The 19,288-nt window shown below is 33.0% G+C and overlaps 3 protein-coding genes across 6 annotated transcripts in view; all 3 read right to left on the reverse strand.

Annotated features, from left to right (window-relative positions):
* Positions 1–19,288, reverse strand: part of LOC105281866 (tyrosine-protein kinase transmembrane receptor Ror) — a 125,936-nt gene that overhangs the window by 13,786 nt on the left and 92,862 nt on the right. The gene's annotated exons all lie outside the window — the stretch shown is intronic.
* On the reverse strand, positions 731–9,842 carry LOC113561473 (odorant receptor 24a-like). The gene is made up of 9 exons (XM_026967919.1): positions 7,248–9,842; positions 5,428–5,547; positions 5,180–5,297; positions 4,052–4,316; positions 3,806–3,925; positions 3,619–3,709; positions 1,370–1,515; positions 1,016–1,148; positions 731–924 (listed from the first exon to the last, which is right to left on the reverse strand). The coding sequence occupies exons 1-9, from the start codon at positions 7,380–7,382 to the stop codon at positions 871–873; spliced, it is 1,182 nt and encodes a 393-aa protein (XP_026823720.1). The 5' UTR covers positions 7,383–9,842; the 3' UTR covers positions 731–870.
* On the reverse strand, positions 12,519–19,231 carry LOC105281870 (odorant receptor 13a). 4 transcript variants are annotated; one of them, XM_011343406.3, is made up of 9 exons: positions 18,247–19,231; positions 17,493–17,612; positions 17,246–17,363; positions 16,720–16,984; positions 16,477–16,596; positions 14,989–15,079; positions 13,568–13,713; positions 13,219–13,351; positions 12,519–12,737 (listed from the first exon to the last, which is right to left on the reverse strand). In XM_011343406.3, the coding sequence occupies exons 1-9, from the start codon at positions 18,379–18,381 to the stop codon at positions 12,684–12,686; spliced, it is 1,182 nt and encodes a 393-aa protein (XP_011341708.1). In that variant the 5' UTR covers positions 18,382–19,231; the 3' UTR covers positions 12,519–12,683. The 4 variants fall into 4 exon arrangements, with proteins under 4 accessions (XP_011341708.1, XP_011341710.1, XP_011341707.1 ...); XM_011343408.3 differs by having other exon boundaries at positions 12,519–13,351; positions 16,720–16,810; XM_011343405.3 differs by having other exon boundaries at positions 12,519–13,351.

A 19,288-nucleotide genomic window follows, 5' to 3' on the forward strand; every position in this document is an offset into this window, starting at 1 on the left:
GATGCGCCCAACTAGGCGTTTCGCGTATAATAAGCCACGGGCGTCTCGCTGCCATGCGCGCGCGCATGCATTGCGCGAGACACTACCATGTCTCTTGACATTACGTAAAAACTGCTTTTTGCAGATTTGGTTATCTGGTTGCCGCAGTGACGGAAAAAATTAAAAAATGCCGCCAAATCTTTTGTATTAGCCGCGATCCATATGCCGCGGTGGCAACTTGATTGTCGGACAAAAGTCCGCGGTAGCGGCCTTATGAGGATAACTGCTATATACTATATATTTATTTTATATTTGTTATTAAGAACATTAAAAAAGCGGGACGAATATACAGTCTGTTTGATAAGAGAATTCGACAAAACTTTTATTTGGAAACCGTTCGATGTGAAATTCCAGTGGCACCCAGGAGGAGGATCCTTTCTCTAAGACGATTTCTAGAAAAAGCTTAAATTATTTAATATTGTTCGCCCTTCATGATCGAAAGATAAATTTCGCCACAAATGCCGCATACGCATTGCGATTCGAAACCGTGTCCCGTGACCATCATAGTCGCTTGATGATAATCCAACCGAAAACGTTTAGACATAATAGAATAGAATAGAAGAAATATGTGAATAGAATAAGAGTGAATAGAAGGACACTTATTATCGGTGGCTACTAGATATAAATTCAATCAGTTTTAATATTCTTTGGGTTCATCTTAATGTGCATGCAGCGCAATGAAATTTAAGAATAGAGATGTACCAGTTTCTTTATTCATTTTCTAACAATTTCAAGCACTTAGTTATTTCAGAACAGAACTATTAAGAATGGAAACTCATCTTCGAGTTTACTAGTTGGTTTTAACATAATATTAGCTGATTAAGATTAATATCACTTTTGTGTAGAATATATAACAGTAAAATACGACAGTGATGCAGTTGATAGCTGCAATGAAGACGTCATTTTAGTTTTCAGTATATACATGTATTGTATATAATATATATACGTATGGACACGTAATATATAATAATTTTACCGTGGCAAAGTTTTCTAAAGATAGTGTATAAAGGCCACCTAATTTTATGGTATAAGACTTAGTGCCCCTTTGCAAAAGAAACAATATTAATCTTTGCACGCGTACAGGTGCAATGTACCATCGAACGTTATATCTGCGAAGTAAAAGAGTAAAAGGTAAATAATAAAATAAATATTTAAAATAAGCTGAAATATCAAAAATGCTGATGGTAAAAAACTTAGGATTGAAATAAATGTTGTACAGACAATGTTGGCAAATATTATATTTATAATATCACGTTGATTGTTATTCACGCGTATGTTCATATAAAGGTAATATTGACGACTTTAGTCTATTATAGAAAAAATATCTTACGCTGTTGAAAATATGTAATTATAGTGATCTGTAACTGTTTGACCAATGTAGTTGGCTGCTAATGAACATCCTAAAATGCCAACCGCAAAAATACAGTGTAATACGATATCTTCCATCCTATGTACAAAACAAGCGGCTTGAAAGAGCTGAAATAATATATTAAACATACACTGTTTTGTAACAGATATTATTACAGAATTTATATATAAAATTTATAGTATAAAAGTTAAAAGATATACATGTATATCTACCCGAGAAAAAATGGACCTATGTGATCATATATGATCATACATAATTGGCTATATATAATAAAATCCGAAAATTTAAAATTTAATTTAATTTTATATAATGATATATAATAATGTCAAACAATTGGCGCGATATGATTTTATATTTTATACTACAATCATATTTGATTAGATCTCATTATAGTTGTATATGTATGAAGAGATCCGATAAACATATCTTATATTATTTGATCATATATAATAATATGTAAAATTTTGTTTGATATGATTATATCTGTATACAATCATATTCAGCTAGATCTGATTACACATAAAACCAGATCTGTTCAAACATGATTACATTAAGATAAGATCATATCGCGCCAAAATTTGGACATCACTATACAAAATAATATAAAATTTTATATGCCATCAGATCTTTTCGGATCTTATTATGTATATTTACATCTGACCATATTATATTCATTTTTTCTCGGGTATATACATATACATATACATATACATATATACATATAGTATACAGGGTGTCTCATTTTAAATGACGACGAAAGCTTTTTACTTAAATTATAAAATATTATACTTTGGAACGCTGTAACTCCCTGAAAAATGATCCAATTGCAAAAGAAACAAAAAACCATTGTATTCGTCTTATTGTCAGCTACAACTTCCATTTTGAGAAAAAAATCGATTTTCGTTAAAAAAATGACCGCCATGATAAAATCTCTAAAGTGGCGCCATCTACAGTTAAATTGATAATATCATCATCTTGTCTCCTCGAAGCCATACAACTTTTGTCTGAAACAATTTTCTCTAAAATGCATTGTTCAAGAGATATTTGAGGTTGTCATTTAAAATGGAACACCCTGTATATATAGATACAGGCATATCTCTAAAAGTAATTGTCAATTAGCAAAATATTTCTCATACGAAATACATTATATTTTTAATAATTCTACTAATAAGATGAATTCAACATGTACACAATTATTTTTATGTTATTCTACGAGGGTGGTCCAAAAAGTAATAAGACAAATGCTATAAAAAATACAAAACTCTATTTCGAATCTAACATGTTTCTTTTCAAAATAGTCCCCAGTGAATACAACACACTTTTTCCAGTGCGTTATCCGCTTCTAGAAGACGAAATCTAGACCATCTTTGAAAAGCTATTTGCACTGTGCCTTCATTGCTTTTACAATCTCTTCATCCTCGCCAAATTTTCGCGCGCCCGCGCCTCCTCTGCTTTCCTTCTTGACTTCTGTGCAACCAAAAGTCGCACCCAAACCTCTGGGCTATACAGAGAATGAGAAACTGTATTAATCTTCTTATCCTTTAAAAATTGGCAGACAGATTGCGCGACATGGGACCGCGCATTATCGTGGTGCAATAGAATTTCTTCAATTTGTTTATTCAGACGCTTCTTTCTGAAGTGATACAACATTTACTTTAATACATCGATGTACATGCGTCGGTCTTCTTGTATGATTGCGCGGGTTATATTCATCATTACGTTGTTAATCAAGGTGCTTGTCTTCTGCGCTCCTACGACCGATCAGAAACGCGACATGCCAAAACGAAAACATGTTGCACTTGATATACATTAGTTTTTAAAAGCTTTCTGTAACATCGCATAAGTCCAGAAACCGATTTCTTTAACGAAACCCAAGATTGAATCGCATGTCGTCACAATATTTTCCTCCATATTTTGTTCCGAAGGCAAACAATGTTTACGCAATCGATCACTAATGGGTACTAACTGAACCGATCGGAACGGAATTTTCAAAGTTGATAGAAGAGATGTTAAGATACATATAGATATGCAGTTCTGCCATTTCGCGCGTTTTTAATTTCTCTAGCAGGACTAGTCTCATTACTTTTTGGATCGTCTATGTATTATATATTTTTCTGCAGGATAAGATCCTATTAAATCAATGTCTTGTTGCCCTGGAGAATAAAAACATTTTATAATTATGAGATTTAGTTTTTTGCTTAAATTCTTACTCCAAACAGATTGAGGCTCAAAGAAATTACAATAATCGTTACTATAAGAAAATATGCTCCCTCGCAGTTATATAGATAGAATTCAATAATCCTGAAAAATATATAAATATTTTATTTTTTATGTAATATACATATCCCAAGTTTGCTATGCGTGCGTTTGTGCCTGCATGCATGGAATAGAACATACTCAAGACCTGTGCGATGAATGTCCACTGCATGACTTATCTTTTTGTCGATATCCCTCTTGTTCTTCCAATTACATATTTTGTCACTATTTATTATCTGCATTGCCTGTTTGATACGATAACTGCAAATAAATTACAAATATTTTTTTCCAAAATTTGTTCTCGAAAATAAAGAAGATTTTATATATAATCACAATGCTCCATTCTGTTTTACTTTCACTGTTTTTAAATTACTTTCTTTTCCTAACCTGGCAATGTTAAATAATCCACAAAAATATGTAAAGTATCCTGTCAAAACTATTCCTGCTACTACTAATGTAGCTCCTCCTATGTACAGGACTGCGTACAGATGCAGCAAAATAAAATAAAAGTATTTTTCTTGATCAATAAAATATTCAGTTTTCATATATATATAGCGATATGGCTCGGATTTATTTACGAGGAAAAAGATGTCGAAAATCCGTGGCAGAATTGGCACAAGAGTAAAGATGATTAAACAACACATGCCCAACACTGTTTAAAAAAAATAACCAGTGAAGTGATGATGTAAACCTTCTCCTTGATACATCGAAATCTAGCATAAATAGGTGTGTCAAATTTTTGACCATTTTATTATCTGTTTATTTTTCCAACTTTCTCATTTTTCTGTAAAAATCTAATAGTTTGCTAACACTATCTACTTTTCTTTCTTATTTATTTTTATGTTCGCACACTTTTGATATAATAATTTATTTTCAAAAGCGTGCGCTAAAGCATAATAAATAATAATTTATACAGGGTGTCCGGTAGCGAAGTATCGACTGGAAAAGTGGAGATAGATTGCGTAAAACTGAATCGAAAATTGCTGTACCATTCTGCCATTTGCGCAATAATAATCGAGTTATTAACGTATTGATATCAACGTATGAGAGCGCGATCGTGCAGCGAGGCCATCGGTAGGAGGGCCGCGCGCTCGTTGTTGGTTACAGCACAGTGGTGCCAGAAAGCGTGCTTTGTATAATGCGATGGGGATGGGGTGGGAATGGTCTCGCGAATCGTCGCACGCTTTCTGGCCTCACACACTCCACTCACATCAGTGAGGCCAGACAGCGTGCGACGATTCGCGAGACCATTCCCACCCCATCCCCATTGCGTGCTACAAAGCACGCTCTCTGGCACCACTACCTCACTGCGCCGTAACCAATAACGAGCGCGCGTCCTACCTACCGATGGCTACGCTGCACGATTGCGCTCTCATAGTTGATATCAATACGGTAATAACTCGATTATTATTGCGCAAATCGCAGAATGGTACACTAATTTTCGACTCAGTTTCACGCAATCTATCTCCACTTTTCCGGTCGATATTTTCCTACCGGACACCCTGTATATCTTACATATTAATCCAATTGCAAGATATTTTGCAATGTGTCCATATCTTTTTATTATAGCAATTTCGTTTTCATCCTTTAACTCGCTGCAGACGTACTGAAGATTTTCCAATACATGCTTCACCTATCGTATCAACAATATTTCAGATAATTTTCTATTTCTCTGATAAATTTTACAAAAAGTTATAGTGTATATAACCTTCTTTATTGTATAACAGATAGGGTTAGAAACATACTATAAAACCTTAACTTACAAGACGTGAGTTAATCCAAAGAAAATTATAGTGAATTACGCTCAAAAGAACACAGAATGATGTAGAAAGAATTTCAACAATAAGATCAATAGTCCATTCTGTAGTTAGAAATGTTGTAAACTGCAATTAATATTGTTATATGTACGCCCGCGCGTAGGTGTGTGTGTGTGTGTAGATATACAGTGTTAAATTGCACGCGTCTTGTTTGTACATTTCTTTCTTTTGATCGTGCGATCAGTGCTTATCTTGGGGCTCTTTTCCGGCACGCACTGGCACGCTCGCATTGGCACGCAAAGTGATTATTATTACACATTAAGAAGCTTGAGGTGTTTGGCATTTTGCTCCCGCCGTACAGGATAAATTGTGATCCTATTCTCATCGTCAAAATTTATTGTGTACGGCAGGAGCAAAATGTACCAAACAACTCAGACTTCGTAATGTGTAATAATAATCACTTTATTCCTTGACAATTTGTAACCCACTTCTCTAAATAATGCGTACCAATGCGGGCGTGCCGGAAGAGAGTTCCAAGACCGATCGCACGACCACAAGAAAGAAATATAAAAATAAGACGCGTACAATTTAACACTGTATACAGGGTGTTTCACATAAGAATAAAAACCTTTCGCGCACAGGTAGATCACATCAAATTGAATTAAAAAGTCCTGCACCATTTTGCGATTTGCGCAATAATAATCGAGTTATTAACGTATTGATATCAACGTATAAAAGCGCGGCTCGTGCAGCGAGGCCGTCGGTAGGAGGGCCGCGTGCTCATTGTTGGTTACGGCACAGTGGTGTCAGAAAGCGTGCTTTGTAACATGCGGTGGGGATGGGGTGGGAATGGTCTCGCGAATCGTCGCACGCTGTCTGGCCTCACCCACTCCACTCACATCAGTGAGGCCAGATAGCGTGCGACGATTCGCGAGACCATTCCCACTCCATCCCCACCGCATGTTACAAAGCATGCTTTCTAGCACCACTGCGCCGTAACCAACAACGAGCGCGTGGCCCTCCTACCGACGGCATTACTGCACGAACCGCGCTCTCATTCGTACTGACTTGCTAATCTTCTTTTATTAATATCTCAAAATGTTACGTGGTTAATTGCAAAATGATATAGGACTTTTTAATTCAGCTTAATGAGATCTACCTGCAGGAGAGTAATTGGACACTTTACGTGGGACACCCTGTATATAACAAATATAAGTATTTAAAAAAAATAGGAAATTATACTCTCTCATTTGATTAGCATGCAAATATTGCTTGGATATCGTTAAATAAACCTTAATGCAATTTGTTATTAATAATTTAACTCTTTTGTGGTTATTGCGAATACTAATATTTTAAAGCAAAGAGATTTATAGCGCCATAATAAATCTTAATTAACAAATTTCAATAAAAACAGTTACTAAAGACTAAGAGAGAGAAGGAAGATGACGCTAATTATGAAGTTGATGCGGGTTTTGCCGATTATTTAATCTTTTCGTAAAACAGCTTATTCTTGAGTGTGGATTAATTACGATTTACATTATTATTATTAATTACAAATTAAGAATTACTAATTATGTCAATTATAAGATAATACGAACGCATGGCAAATTTTTTTCTGGTCCTAGAGCTGTCGAATGATTTTAAATCTTGCATGAAACTGAAAATTTGTTTAGCGTATAAACAAATATATGTAATAAAAGTACGAAAAGAATAATAATTATACAAATATGAACAACTATATTTTATATATAAAATATAAATAACTATATTTTATATATAATATACATATATAAAAAATGTACGTCTATTAATATAGATTTACAAACCTGAAATATAATGAAGCTAATCATAATAAGACAAAATACACAAGACTGAAGTTGAACAAGCATTGTTCGATGGTAAGGCCATAACCCAATTGCGGCCAGAGAAAGTCGATGAATATAAAGAAATTGAGTATCCATATCTCACATAGATCACTCTTGGTCGGGTTTCCACACGCATTTGGCAGCGATATATCGCGATAAAGCGATTTTAGCTATTTCTGTCTTCGAATAAAGAATATTATATGATATTTTTCTTCTAGCGTATTTTTCAAGGTAAAATTCCTTAATTTAACATAAATATACCGATGAAGGTAACATGAAATATCAAGATGTAATATAAGCTGCTATAGAAATAATTTGCTCACAATTTACACGGGAGAGAAAAGCGGGCGTTTAACCGATTTGGCGCCATACGTACAACGAATATGTATTTCTCACAGAAAAAAGTCATTGCATGATGTCTTGACCAAAGTCCGCGCAAGCGCAATTGATTTTTCCATGCAGTACGTCTTCGCGTTCTTCATTATAGTCCGCGCATTCGTAACGTGCACATGTTTCTCAAAAGAAGCGTTACCTGGTTGATCACGTCACATACACGTCAGTTTTGATATGATGGTAATTATTTAACATATCATTATATCTACACCTTATTACGTTTGAAACGAATGTTGAATTGCATCCTCAAATTTTTGAAAAACACGTATTTATTGAATTGCAACAGATAGTCGTCCCGGTTTTTTAATGTTTAATTGTTGTAATGTTTTATAATGATTTTAATATTTAAGTATAATAGTATAACATATATTCATTATTAGAAATACTAAAAAAGCGGGTGGAATATACAATCTGTTTGATAAGAGAGTGTCTGGTGAAACTTTGACAAGGAAGCCATTAGACGGGAAATTTCAATGGGAGCCGGTAAATTTTAATGGAACCCTTTCTCTAAGATGGTTTGTAGAGAAAGCTTCAATTGTCGTTCGAGCTTCATGATCGAAAGATAAATTTTGCCATAAGTGCCGCATGTGCATTACGATTCGGAACCGCGTTCCGTGGCAATTATAGTCGCTCGGTGCTAATCGAATTGAAAACGTTTAGGCATACATAAAGCACAAACTTCGTGGAAAAAAAGTATAAAGGCGAAGCAATTACTTAGTATTACGTACAATACATAGTCATCTGATATAGAGATCTTTGTCGCCAGAATACACTGCCAAGTTAGTGGAAAGTGATAGCCTCGAGGATGTCAGGCAATTATTGACAACGGTGGTGACTGCACACATTATTAATATGAAAGCATTTTAGTTTTAATCGGATGGAATAGAATGGATGCATTTTCAGGTTTAAGAACAAATTTTTCTATAAATTAAACTGATCACGTTCTCCTTGTGTATAGACTGCCGTACATTTTCTTATCAAACAGACTGTGTGTTACAACCCAATATATGTATGTATCTATAAATCTTGTATTTCGGATAAGAATGTATGTTTTTAAATATGAATATTTATTTGATATGTTCTGTGAATCTCACCGTTTTCCTATAAGGTGATTTTCTAATCATATCCTGGTAAACCTTGACAAAAGGGGACCCATCTCCTATGACCTTGACCTTGAGATATATTATATAGAAGTCACCCTCCTGAGTAACCCGTAAAAAGTTTTAGTCGTTGCTCGTTATTAATGTTTGTTCTTATCTAGATAAAATAATATAAATGATCATCTAGATGAAGTTTTGGCGTTACATATCTTCTTTTATATAGAAAATAAAAATTATATATTACCTTTATCTGCATCCTAGATGAAAAAAGTGTTATCTTTACTAAATAATCTAGGATAACATTCAGATAATTTAGCCAACATAATTGCTGCAAATGTGTAAGATATTGAAATAGTTGCTTTTATATAGACATTTGTATTAATATTGCCTGTATCAAACTGCACTGAGATTGAAATTACATTGCGATTCGTTTATAATTAGAACAAAGTGAAATAAATTCAAATTTTGTCCTAATTGGTTGAATCGTTATATAAATTTAATCTTATTACATAGGTTGATACAAATTTTAAGTTAATAGTTCATTTGCCGTACACCTTCGTCGGCCACCGTAGATCGAGTGCGCGAAGCCTGAAGATCGGGTAGAAAGAGACGGAAAGTAGGTGCCGTGTATCTTCTTTCTTTTTATTCTTCTTTTGGTAAAGGGAGAACGCTACACGGCATCTGTTTTCTATCCTTTTTTCATTTTACAACACTGCTCGTTGTTTATTAAAAAGTTATTAACAAAAGAAGTGTAATGGATTCGCATGAATTTTCAGCTCTCCGCGCCAAACAAGAACTTCACTTTGACATATATTACAAAGATCACCCCCCTGAGTAATCCGCAGAAGGTTTTAGCTGTCGCTCGTTGTTTATTAAAAAGTTATAAGTAAAAGAAGTTTGAATAATATAGAAAACTTATCCTTTTAGTATTATTCGTAACAGAGTGTACATATTCGGGGTGACGGATTTTCACTCTCAGAAGTAGTACATTAATACAATAAATACACATAGAATATTTACTGTATTATACAGGTTGTACCAAAAGTCTGGAAACGGTCGAATATTTCATAAACTATGCATTTTAGAAAGAAATGTTTCAGACAAAAGTTGTAGGATTTCAAGTAGCGCATTACATAGCAACGTCAGTATGACCTTGAAGAGTGTTGTCAAGGTCATGTGAAGGTGAACTTTGTTTTCTTAAATGAAACCGCCTATAAAATATTGCATATTTGGATTCTACAGGAAAAAACGAGTAAATTTTATCTATAACATTTGTTTGGAAAATGCTTCTATCAAAAGTTATACGCATTTAAACCTTAAAGTAGAATGCATTGAAATTAATGATAAATTAATTAAAAGACTTTATCGTTTTGTTCTTTTACTTTGTTAAATGTTCGAACTGGTGTCCATTAACATCTAAACACTTATTAAGTCTTCTTACGAAACTTTGCTCTAAGTAACATTTCTGGGGTTACGCTAGTGCTAGCTAATGGCCTTGGAGTACGTACTTGATGTTAACTGAAAGAAACATAAACTCACACATTTATCAGAAAATGTAAATACAAATCTATGCATTTAGTTAGTTTTGAGCTGGTTTTCATGCTGCTTATCAAGTTCGAAAATCATGACTCAAATGAAGAATACGTGAAGCTTGCGCTAACATTTCTGGGGTCACGCTAGCGCAAGCTTCACGTATTCTTCATTTGAGTCATGATTTTCGAACTTGATAAGCAGCATGAAAACCAGCTCAAAACTAACTAAATGCATAGATTTGTATTTACATTTTCTGATAAATGTGTGAGTTTATGTTTCTTTCAGTTAACATCAAGTACGTACTCCAAAGCCATTAGCTAGCAAGCACTAGCGTAACCCCAGAAATGTTACTTAGAGCAAAGTTTCGTAAGAAGACTTAATAAGTGTTTAGATGTTAATGGACACCAGTTCGAACATTTAACAAAGTAAAAGAACAAAACGATAAAGTCTTTTAATTAATTTATCATTAATTGCAATGCATTCTACTTTAAGGTTTAAATGCGTATAACTTTTGATAGAAGCATTTTCCAAACAAATGTTACAGATAAAATTTACTCGTTTTTTCCTGTAGAATCCAAATATGCAATATTTTATAGGCGGTTTCATTTAAGAAAACAAAGTTCACCTTCACATGACCTTGACAACACTCTTCAAGGTCATACTGACGTTGCTATGTAATGCGCTACTTGAAATCCTACAACTGTTGTCTGAAACATTTCTTTCTAAAATGCATAGTTTATGAAATATTCGACCGTTTCCAGACTTTTGGTACACCCTGTATACTAATATTGTGTAAAATAAGGCGAATTTTATTCCCTTAATGAATCTAATGGATATATTGAGCTCATTCTGTTGAAAAGTATATCAATGCGTTCATCATAATTGTACTGCCTTTTGAACATAAATTCTGCAAGAAAATAAGTAAAATGCACGAATTTATATAATATAACGGTAAAGATCATTGGAGAGGCCTCCGCTATTCGGAACTTTTACCATTTTTCAGGCCGTGTCTATCAACAAAATTGTCTTGTTTGAATTCCCACAGCATTATATGCCGTACACTTTTACGTTTTCCATTTTAAGGGTATTTAAATATTAAACTTCTATAAATTGTGAACAGTAGCAGTACTGAGTTTAAATTGATTACAAGTGGTTTCTCGTTAATCACAGTTATGTGCATTTACAATGAGTCATAATTCTTAGAATTAGAACATGTTTATACTTGCAACCAAACTTATTTATATTACAACCCAATATGATCGAATGCTTCCCAGTAAGCAAAATGCAAGCAGTAACCAGTATTATCAGATTAACAACAGATGTCCATAAAACTTCCTGGCAAATTGGCATTCGTTTGTCGGCATTCGACTTATAATTTGCCAGTAGAATCTGCTGAGCAGATTCAGCCAGCAGATTGGCGGCAAAAAGCAAGCATGATCTGCAGTACGTTCCATTTAAATATATTGGTATGACAAATTCTGTTCGATTTCTGCCGTCAGTCTGTCATTATCTATTATTCTACAATTAAAACCTGTTGTATTTCTGCTAGCAAGCTGCTGACAGGGTCTATAGCTGATAGATACTACGTAAAATCTGTTTTTTGCAGATTTGGCTATCTGGGGTTGCCTTAGTGACGGAAAAAATTAAAAAATGACGCCAAATTTTTTGTATAAGCTGTGATGCGTATGCTGCGGCGACAACTTCATTGTCGAATAAAAGACTGCGGTAATAGCCTCTATCGGAAAACCTACTAAACTGCTACATAACATATATTTATTATTAAGAACATTAAAAAATCGGGACGAATATATAGTTTGTTTGATAAGAGAGTGTCCGACAAAACTTTTGTTTGAAAACCATTAGATGGGAAGTTCCAATGGCAAAAAGGAGGAGGATCTTTTCTCTAAGATGATTTCTAGAAAAAGCTTGAGTTATCGTCCGATCTTCATGATCGAAAGACAAATTTCGCCATAAATGCCGCATACGCATTGCGATTCGAAATCATGTTCCGTGGCCATAGTCGCTTGATGCTAAACCAACCGAAAACGTTTGGACATAATAAAATAGAATAAAAAAAATATATAAATAGAACAAGAGTGAATAGAAGGAAACTTATTATCGGTGGCTACTAGATATAAAGTCAATCAGTTTTAATCTTTGGGTCCATCTTAATGTGCATGCAGCGCAATAAAATTTAAAAAGATAATGGAAATATTTCATTCTCTTTATTCATTTTCTGACAATTTCTAGCAGTAGTTATTTATTACAGAACGGAACTTTTCAAAATAGAAACCCATCTACGAGTACTAGTTTATTAGTTTACAAATTTACTGATTAGTTTTAACATAATATTAGCCGATTCATATTAATATCACTTTTGTAAAGAATATATAATAGTAAAATACGATATTGATGCAGTTGATAGCTGAAATGAAAACGTTTTAGTTTTCAGTATACAGGTGTAATTGAATTCGCGCCCACTATTTGCACAGTGATGTGTTCTCATGAAAAACCGACTCAAAAAGTCCTGAATGATTTTTTTCGATAATGTTAATAAAGTAGTAATTATTGAATAAAGTCAATCTAATCAACGCCGTCCTTTAGAAATATACACGTCTGTGAGTCACACAGACTGCCTTAATAGCATGAGCAGCGGCGGAGTACTCACGCACACTGCCAGGCGCTCACTGATGTACGCTCGGTACGTACGTCAGCACTGATTGGATTGAATTTACTCAATAATTACTACTTTCTTAAACATAATAGAAAAAAATGATTCAGAACTTTTCGACTCAGTTTCTCATCAGAAACATCACTGCGTAAATAGTGGGCACAAATTATTAAATTACACCCTGTATACAAATATTGTGTATACTATATATATACGTATTGTATAATAGTTTTACCGAAGCAAAGTTTTCTAAAGATAGTGTATAAAGGCCACCTAATTTTATACCATAAGGCTTAGTGCCTCTTTGCAAAAGAAACAATATTAATCTTTGCACACGCACAGGTGTAATGTACCATCGAATGTTATATCTGCGAAGTAATGGTTAAATAATAAAATGAATATTTGAAAATGATAATTTGAAATATCAAAAATGTTGATGGTAAAAAACTTATAATAAAATACATGTTTTACTGACGATAGTAGCAAATATTATATTTACAATGTTACGCTGAGCGTTATTCGCCCGTATGGGTATACAAAATTAATATTGATCACTTTTATCTATTATAAAAGGAATATCTTACGCGGTTGAAAATATGTCATTATAGTGATCTGTAACTGCTTGACCAACATAGTTGCCTCCTAACGAACATACTAAAATGCCAACCGCAAAACTACAGTGTATTACAATATCTGCCATATTATATACAACACAAACGGCTTGAAAGATCTGAAATAATATATTACACATACACTTTTTTAATATAATAATAGATTGATATAGTAATAGATATTATTACAGAATATATATGTAACCTTTATATATATAAAGTTAAGAGCTATGCGTATATATCTATATATATAGTATACATATATAATAGATAGACGCATATCTCTTAAATTAATTGTGAATTAGCAAAATGTTTCTTATATGAAATATATTGTTAATAATTCTATTAATAAGATGAAGTAAACATATACATAATTATTTTTATCTCATTCTACTTACGAAGGTGGTCCAAAAAGTAATGAGGCAACTGCAATAAAAAATACAAAACTGTATTTTTAATCTAAATTCATGTTCCTTTTCAAAATAGTTCCCAGTGAATGCAGCACAGTTTTCCCAGCGCGTTATCTACTTTTGGAAGACAAAATCTAGATCATCTTTGAAAAGCTGTTTGCACTGCGCCTTTATTGCTTTTACAACCACTTCCTTCGCTAAATTTTCGCGTCCACTGACCTTCTTCACTTCTAAGAACAACCAGAAGTCACACCCAAACCTCTGGACAGAGGATGAAAAACTGTATTAATCTTCTTATCCTTAAAAAAGTGGCACACAGATTGCGCGATATGGGACCGCGCATTGTCATGATGCAATAGACATTCTTCAATTTGTTTATTCAGACGTTTTTTTCTGAAGTGATACAACATTTACTGTAATACATCGATGTAATACATGCATCGGTCTTCTCGTATGATTGCGCTGGTTGTATTCATCATCACATCGTTAATCAAGGTGCTTGTCCTCTGCGCTCTCATGACCGGTCAGAAACACAGCATACCAAAACGAACACATGTTGCACTTGATACACATTATTGTTACAATTTTATAAATTTTCCTCTAACACCGCATAAGTATCTTGTAAAACCGATTTCGTTAACCGAACACAACATTGAATCGCATGTCGTTGGTCAATATTTTACTCCATATTCTGTTCCGGAGGTAAACTGCAAACAATGTTTTCGCGTTCGATCATTAATGGTTACTAACTGAATCGATCGGAACGGAATTTTCAAAGTTGATAGAAGAGATGTTCAGGCACAAGTATGCAGTTGTCACTTTGCATCGTTTTAAGTACCCTAGCAGGACCAGACTCATTACTTTTTGGATCGCCTACGTATATTTTTCTGCAGCTCCAAATCCTATCAATTTAAATGTCTTGTTGCACTGGTGAATAAAACAATGTAATAAGTGCGAGATTTAGGCTTTTGCTTAAATTCTTACTCCAAACAGATGAAGGCTCAAACAAATTACAATAAGCCCTATTAGAAGAAAGTATGTTCCTTCGAAGGTATATAGAGATACTTCAATAAACCTATAAAAAAAATATGTTTTATTTTATATGTAATGTATACAGGGTGGCCCCGAACGTTCCAGCCAGACTTTGAGATCTTGTAGTGTTAAGATGAATAGTGTAAGCAAGCATTATGTAGTAATGCGGATGCACGTTAATGTATGTTGGTATAATTTAGTTTTATTTTTAAGTTGGTAAGACTTTGTTTGCTTTGGTCGTTTTCCCGCGCTTTTTGTGTTTTAGACTTACTTCCGTTGTACCTTACAATACATTTGTTATTCCAGTTTATGTCGTTACGTTTAAGTTTACTTATAATAAGTTGTATAACTACATACGAAGTATATAAAGAGTATAAAGAGTATCGTAACACGCTCGTGATTTATTTGGCTCATGCAATAACCCGATCATGTAGGAAATTTAATTCTGAACAAAAAGTTTCTTACACTGAGAAAAATATCATGGCCTATCTAATCGGATAATCCAATTAAATAGTAACAAACGGATATATCCGATTAAATTGTATAAAAAACAAAGAAAATGATCGGACATATCTGATGAAGGTAATCGGATATATCCATCATTTAATCGGAAAACAAGAGTAACAATCGGATACTTACACTATTTAATCGGTTTATCCGATGGAAATTTTTCTCAGTGTATAAACATGAGTCGAAAAATGCTTCCTTAAAAAGTTAGAGTCCAAAAACCTTTGAAATCACGGTTATTTTATACTTTTTCACAAATATCAAAGAAAATATGCGTTCTTTAACAAAAAGTTCCGAAACAAAAGTTGTAGAGATTTAAATTATCGTTCAAATGAGATCAAAATGATTGTGATATCTATTCCATAGGTTTTAACCAGTTTCAAATGTACAAAATGGTGTTTTTTTGGCTATCGACTTCGGTAAAGCTTTTTAAAAATACTTTATATTTACATTAGTTATGACCTTAACTAATTTTTAATGTTTATCTTACTTGTTCGTTATTCCACTAAAACAATTTTATACATGTTTTCTGCATAGATTAAACCAATCACCATAAGTGGATAAAAGGAAGAGTAGAAGGTGAAAAGAAAACCATGGTTATCTCAAAACCTATAGAATATATTACAATCATTTTGATCTCATTTGAAAGATAATTTAAATCTCTACAACTTTTGTTTCGGTACTTTTTGTTAAAAAAGGCATACTGTCTTTGATATTTGTGAAAATGTATAAAATAACCATGATCTCAGAGATTTTTGGGCGCTAACTTTTTAAGGAAGCATTTTTTGACCCATGTTTATAGCAAACTTTTGTTCAGAATTAAATTTCCTACAAGATCTCAAAGTCTGGCTGGAACGTTCGGGACCACCCTATATATCCGAAAATTGCTATGCAAATGTGCGTGCGTGTCTGCAGGCATGGAATAGAACATACTCAATAATTGTGCGATGAATGTCCACTGCATGACTTATCTTCTTGTCGATATCCCTCTTGTTCTTCCAATTACATATTTTGTCACTATTTATTATCTGCATTGCCTGTTTGATACGATAACTGCAAATAAATTACAAATATTTTTTCTAAAATTTGTTCTCGAAAATAAAGATTGTATATGTAATCATCAATTCTCCATTCTGTTTTACTTTCACTGTTTTTAAATTACTTTCTTTTCCTAACCTGGCAATGTTAAATAATCCACAAAAATATGTAAAGTATCCTGTCAAAACTATTCCTGATCCTAATAATGTACCTCCTCCTATGTACTGGACTGCGTACAGATGCAGCAAAATAAAATAAAAGTATTTTTCTTGATCAATAAAATATTCAGTTTTCATATATATATAGCGATATGGCTCGGATTTATTTACAAGGAAAAGGATGCCGAAAATCCGTGGCAGAATTGGCACAAGAGTGAAGATGATTAAACAACACATACCCAACACTGTTTTAAAAAAATAACCAGTGAAGTGATAATGTAAATCTTTTCCTTGATATATCGAAAACTAGCATGAATATGTGTATCAAATTTTTGACTATTTTATTATCTTCTTATTTTTCTCATTTTTCTGTAAGAATCTGATAGCTTGCTAACACTATCTACTCTTCTTTCTTATTTATTTTCATGTTCGCACACTTTTGGTATAGCATTTTATATTCAAAAGCGTACGCAAAAGCATAATAAATAATAATGTATATATTTTACATGTTAATCCATTTGCAATACATTTTGCAATGTGTCCATATCTTTTTATTATAGCAATTTCATTGTCGTCCCTTAACTCGCTACAGATGTACTGAAGATTGTCCAATATACGCTTCACCTATCATATCAACAATATATCAGACAATTCTTTTTTTTTCTCTGATAAAATTTACAAAGTTATAGTATAGAAAGTCTGATTTATGTAACACGTGTATGTTTAAAAGCACAATGTAAAAACTCAACTTACAGCATGCGTGTTAATCCAAAAACAATTATATTGAACTGCACACAAAAGAAGAAAAAATAATGTAGAAAGAATTTCAACGATAAAGTCAAGAGTCCATTCTGTAGTTATAAATGCTGTAAGCTGCAATTACTATATTTATTTAAAAAATTAAGAAATTACACTCTCATTTGATTAGCATTTAAATGTTGCTTAGATATTCTTAATGCAAGTTGTTTATATCCAAAATCTTGGATATAAATCTTAATGCAATTTGTTATTGATAATTAAACTCTTGTTTGATTAATGCGAATACTAATATTTTTAAGCAAAGATATTTATACCGTCGCGTCACCTAACAGGCGAATAAAGCCTAACAGATTTCAACAAAAACAGTTACTAAAGACTAAGAGAAAGAAGAAAGATGATGCTCACTATGAAAGTGAGCATGCGGATTTTGGCGATTATTTAATCTTTCCTTAAAAAAAGCTTCATATTGTAGATTAAGTACAATATACATTATTATAATACTATTACTACTAATTACAAATTAAAAATTACTAATTATATCAATCATAAGATAATACAAACTCATGATAAACTATTTTTCTGTTTATAACAGTGATGTCATATGATTTGCTATCTTTCATGAAATTGAAAAGGTATGCATCATATAAAACATATATGTAATAAAAGTAGGAAAATAATAAGCAACTATATATATAAAAAATGTACCTAATAAAATATGAAGGTACCTAATTAATATATATTTTCATACCTGAACTATAATGTAGCTAATCAACATAAAAGAAAACACAGAAGACTGAAGTTGAACAAGCATTGTTCGATGGTAAGGCCATAACCCAATTGCGACTAGCGAAAGTCGATGAATGTAAAGAAATTGAGTATCCATATCTCACATAGATCACTCTTGTTCGAGCTTCCACACGCATTTGACAGCGATATCGCGATAAAGCGATTTCACCTATCTCTTTCTTCGAATAAAGGATATTATATAATATTTTTCTTCTAGCATATTTTCTAAGGCAAAATTCTTTAATTTAATATCAATATACCGACGAAAGTAACATAAAATATCAAGATGTAAAGTGGTATAGAAATAATTTGCTCGCAATTTGCGAGGGAGAGAAAAGTGGGCGACTAATCGATCGATTCAGAAAAATAGTCATTGCATGATATCTCGACTTCGGTCAAGTACTCGTACTTCGGTACGCGCAAGCGCAATTGATTTTTCCATGCAGTACGTCTTCGCGTTTTTCATTATAGTCCACGCATTCGTAACGTGCACATGTTTCTCAAAAGAAGTGTTACCTGATTGATCGTACGTACAAGTCAGTTTTGATATGATGGTAATTATTTAGCATATCATATATCATTATATCTACAACTTATTACGTTTGAGACGAATGTTGAATTGCATCCTCAAATTTTGTTTATTTGGGAAACAACATATCAGACACGTATTTATTGAGTTGTAATATATAGTTGTCCCGGTTTTTGATTGAATAGAAGGAAACTTATTATCGGTAGTTATTAGATATAAATTCAATCGGTTTATCTTAATGTGCATGCAGCGCAATGAAATGTAAAAATATAATGGAAATATTTCATTCTCCTTATTCATTTTCTGAAAATTTAAAGCAATAGTTATTTCAAAACGGAACTTGTAAGAATGGAAACCTATCCTCGAGTTTACTAGGTAGTTTTAATCATAATATTAGCTCATTCATACAAATATCACTTTTGCATTGAATACATAACAGTAAAATACGACATTGATGCAGTTGATAGCTGCAATG

Source organism: Ooceraea biroi, chromosome 2, assembly GCF_003672135.1.
Source record: "Ooceraea biroi isolate clonal line C1 chromosome 2, Obir_v5.4, whole genome shotgun sequence".
Classification (NCBI taxonomy): Eukaryota; Metazoa; Arthropoda; class Insecta; order Hymenoptera; family Formicidae; genus Ooceraea; species Ooceraea biroi.

Coding starts and splice junctions, on each gene's coding strand:
- LOC113561473 (XM_026967919.1), bottom strand. CDS start 7,382: ATGGATACTCAATTTCTTTATATTCATCGACTTTCTCTGGCCGCAATT. Junction 1,516..3,618: donor TGAGCCTCAATCTGTTTGGA/GTAAGAATTTAA, acceptor ATATTATTTCAG/CTCTTTCAAGCCGCTTGTTT. Junction 925..1,015: donor CTTTAGAAAACTTTGCCACG/GTAAAATTATTA, acceptor TCTTCATTGCAG/CTATCAACTGCATCACTGTC.
- LOC105281870 (XM_011343405.3), bottom strand. CDS start 18,381: ATGGATACTCAATTTCTTTACATTCATCGACTTTCGCTAGTCGCAATT. Junction 16,985..17,245: donor TATTGCAAATGGATTAACAT/GTAAAATATATA, acceptor TTTTTAAAACAG/TGTTGGGTATGTGTTGTTTA. Junction 13,352..13,567: donor AATGACATATTTTCAACCGC/GTAAGATATTCC, acceptor ATTACTTCGCAG/ATATAACATTCGATGGTACA.